This window comes from Lepidothrix coronata, unplaced genomic scaffold (genome assembly GCF_001604755.1).
Source record: "Lepidothrix coronata isolate B3197 unplaced genomic scaffold, Lepidothrix_coronata-1.0 Scaffold560, whole genome shotgun sequence".
Taxonomy (NCBI): domain Eukaryota; kingdom Metazoa; phylum Chordata; class Aves; order Passeriformes; family Pipridae; genus Lepidothrix; species Lepidothrix coronata.
The window spans coordinates 19,354-20,725 of record NW_016690740.1 but is presented as its reverse complement, the minus strand read 5'-3'; the positions used below and the strand labels follow the sequence as shown (position 1 = coordinate 20,725).

The window sequence follows — 1,372 nt, the reverse complement described above, 5'->3', positions numbered from 1 at the left end:
AAATTAATTTAAATTAATTTTAAACGAAATTTAAATTTCCCCCACCTCGGAACCTCTTCAGGACCTTCTCCAGCACCGCGGTCTTGAGGGAGAAGTTGCAGACGTGAATCTTGGTGTCGGTGCTCACCGGGACGGGCTTCTGGCACTTCGCCTCCTCGCTCCTGACACCCCAAAAACGAGGAGAAAATCCTTGGAATTCCCCCCCCATTCCCACCTTTTTCGTGGCGTTCCCATCCGGGAGGATCCCGCCGGGATTTGGGGGCTGATTTTGGTTGGGAAATCCCCCCCCCCAGCCCCTCCAGGGTCATTTTTGGGTCGGGAAATGAGACATTTCGGGGGTTTCTGGTCCCGCTCGACCCTCGGAGGAACCTCCCGGCGGGAAAAGGCGGCGAGAATTCCAAGGGTTTGGGAGAGACCTGGGATTTAAACCCTCCCTGGGTTGAGAATTCCGGGATTTGGGGGCTGATTTTGGTTGGGAAATCCCCCACCCGGCCCCTCCAGGGTCATTTTTGGGTCAGGAAATGAAACATTTTGGGGGGTTTCTGGTCCCGCTCGACCCTCGGAGGAACCTCCCGGCGGGAAAAGGCGGCGAGAATTCCAAGGATTTGGGAGAGACCCGGGATTTAAACCCTCCCCGGGCTGAGAATTCCGGGATTTGGGGGCCAAATTTTGGTTGGGAAGGGGGGTCTGTGCTGGGTGATCCCCCCACCCAGCCCCTCCAGGGTCATTTTTGGGTCAGAAAATGAGACATTTGGGGGGTTTCTGGTCCCGCTCGACCCTCCCGGAACCTCCCGGTGGGAAAGGCGGCGAGAATTCCAAGGGTTTGGGAGAGACCCGGGAATTAAACCCTCCCCGGGCTGATCCCGCCGGGATTTGGGGGCTGATTTTGGTTGGGAAATTCCCTCCCCCAGCCCCTCCAGGATCATTTTTGGGTCGGGAAATGAGACATTTTGGGGGGTTTCTGGTCCCGCTCGACCCTCGGAGGAACCTCCCGGCGGGAAAAGGCGGCGAGAATTCCAAGGATTTGGGAGAGACCCAGCGGGTGGGAGGCGGATCCCGCCGGTGCCGGTGCCTCCCTCTGGCATCCGGGCCGTGGGCACCGACCTTTAAACGAGGGAAAAAGCCTGGGAAAAGGCCGGAAAATCGGGATTTCTCACCTGCTGATGACGCCCATCACGTCCTGGAGAGGGAAGAGAGAAGGGGAGGGAGTGAAATCCCTGAGCTCCCTTCCCCCAAAAACCCGTTTTTTCCCCCTTCCCGGTGCCTTTCGGAGCCCTCCGGAACAAACCCAAGAGTTGTTTTTTTAAACAGGAACATCGAGAGAACAATCGGGGTCGGGGTTTGTGTGGTTTGGACGCGTGGGAGGAATTCC

At 57.5% G+C, this 1,372-nt stretch overlaps 1 protein-coding gene across 1 annotated transcript in view; it reads right to left on the bottom strand.

The window, feature by feature from the left end:
- The window catches only part of LOC108510229 (histone-lysine N-methyltransferase 2D-like), an 11,633-nt gene that overhangs the window by 3,438 nt on the left and 6,823 nt on the right, over positions 1-1,372 (bottom strand). Inside the window, exons 2-3 of the mRNA XM_017839905.1 lie at positions 1,158-1,303; positions 46-161 (exon numbers count right to left, since the gene is read on the bottom strand). Of these exons, the coding sequence (XP_017695394.1) occupies positions 46-161; positions 1,158-1,303 (262 nt within the window). The remainder of the gene's footprint in view (positions 1-45; positions 162-1,157; positions 1,304-1,372) is intronic.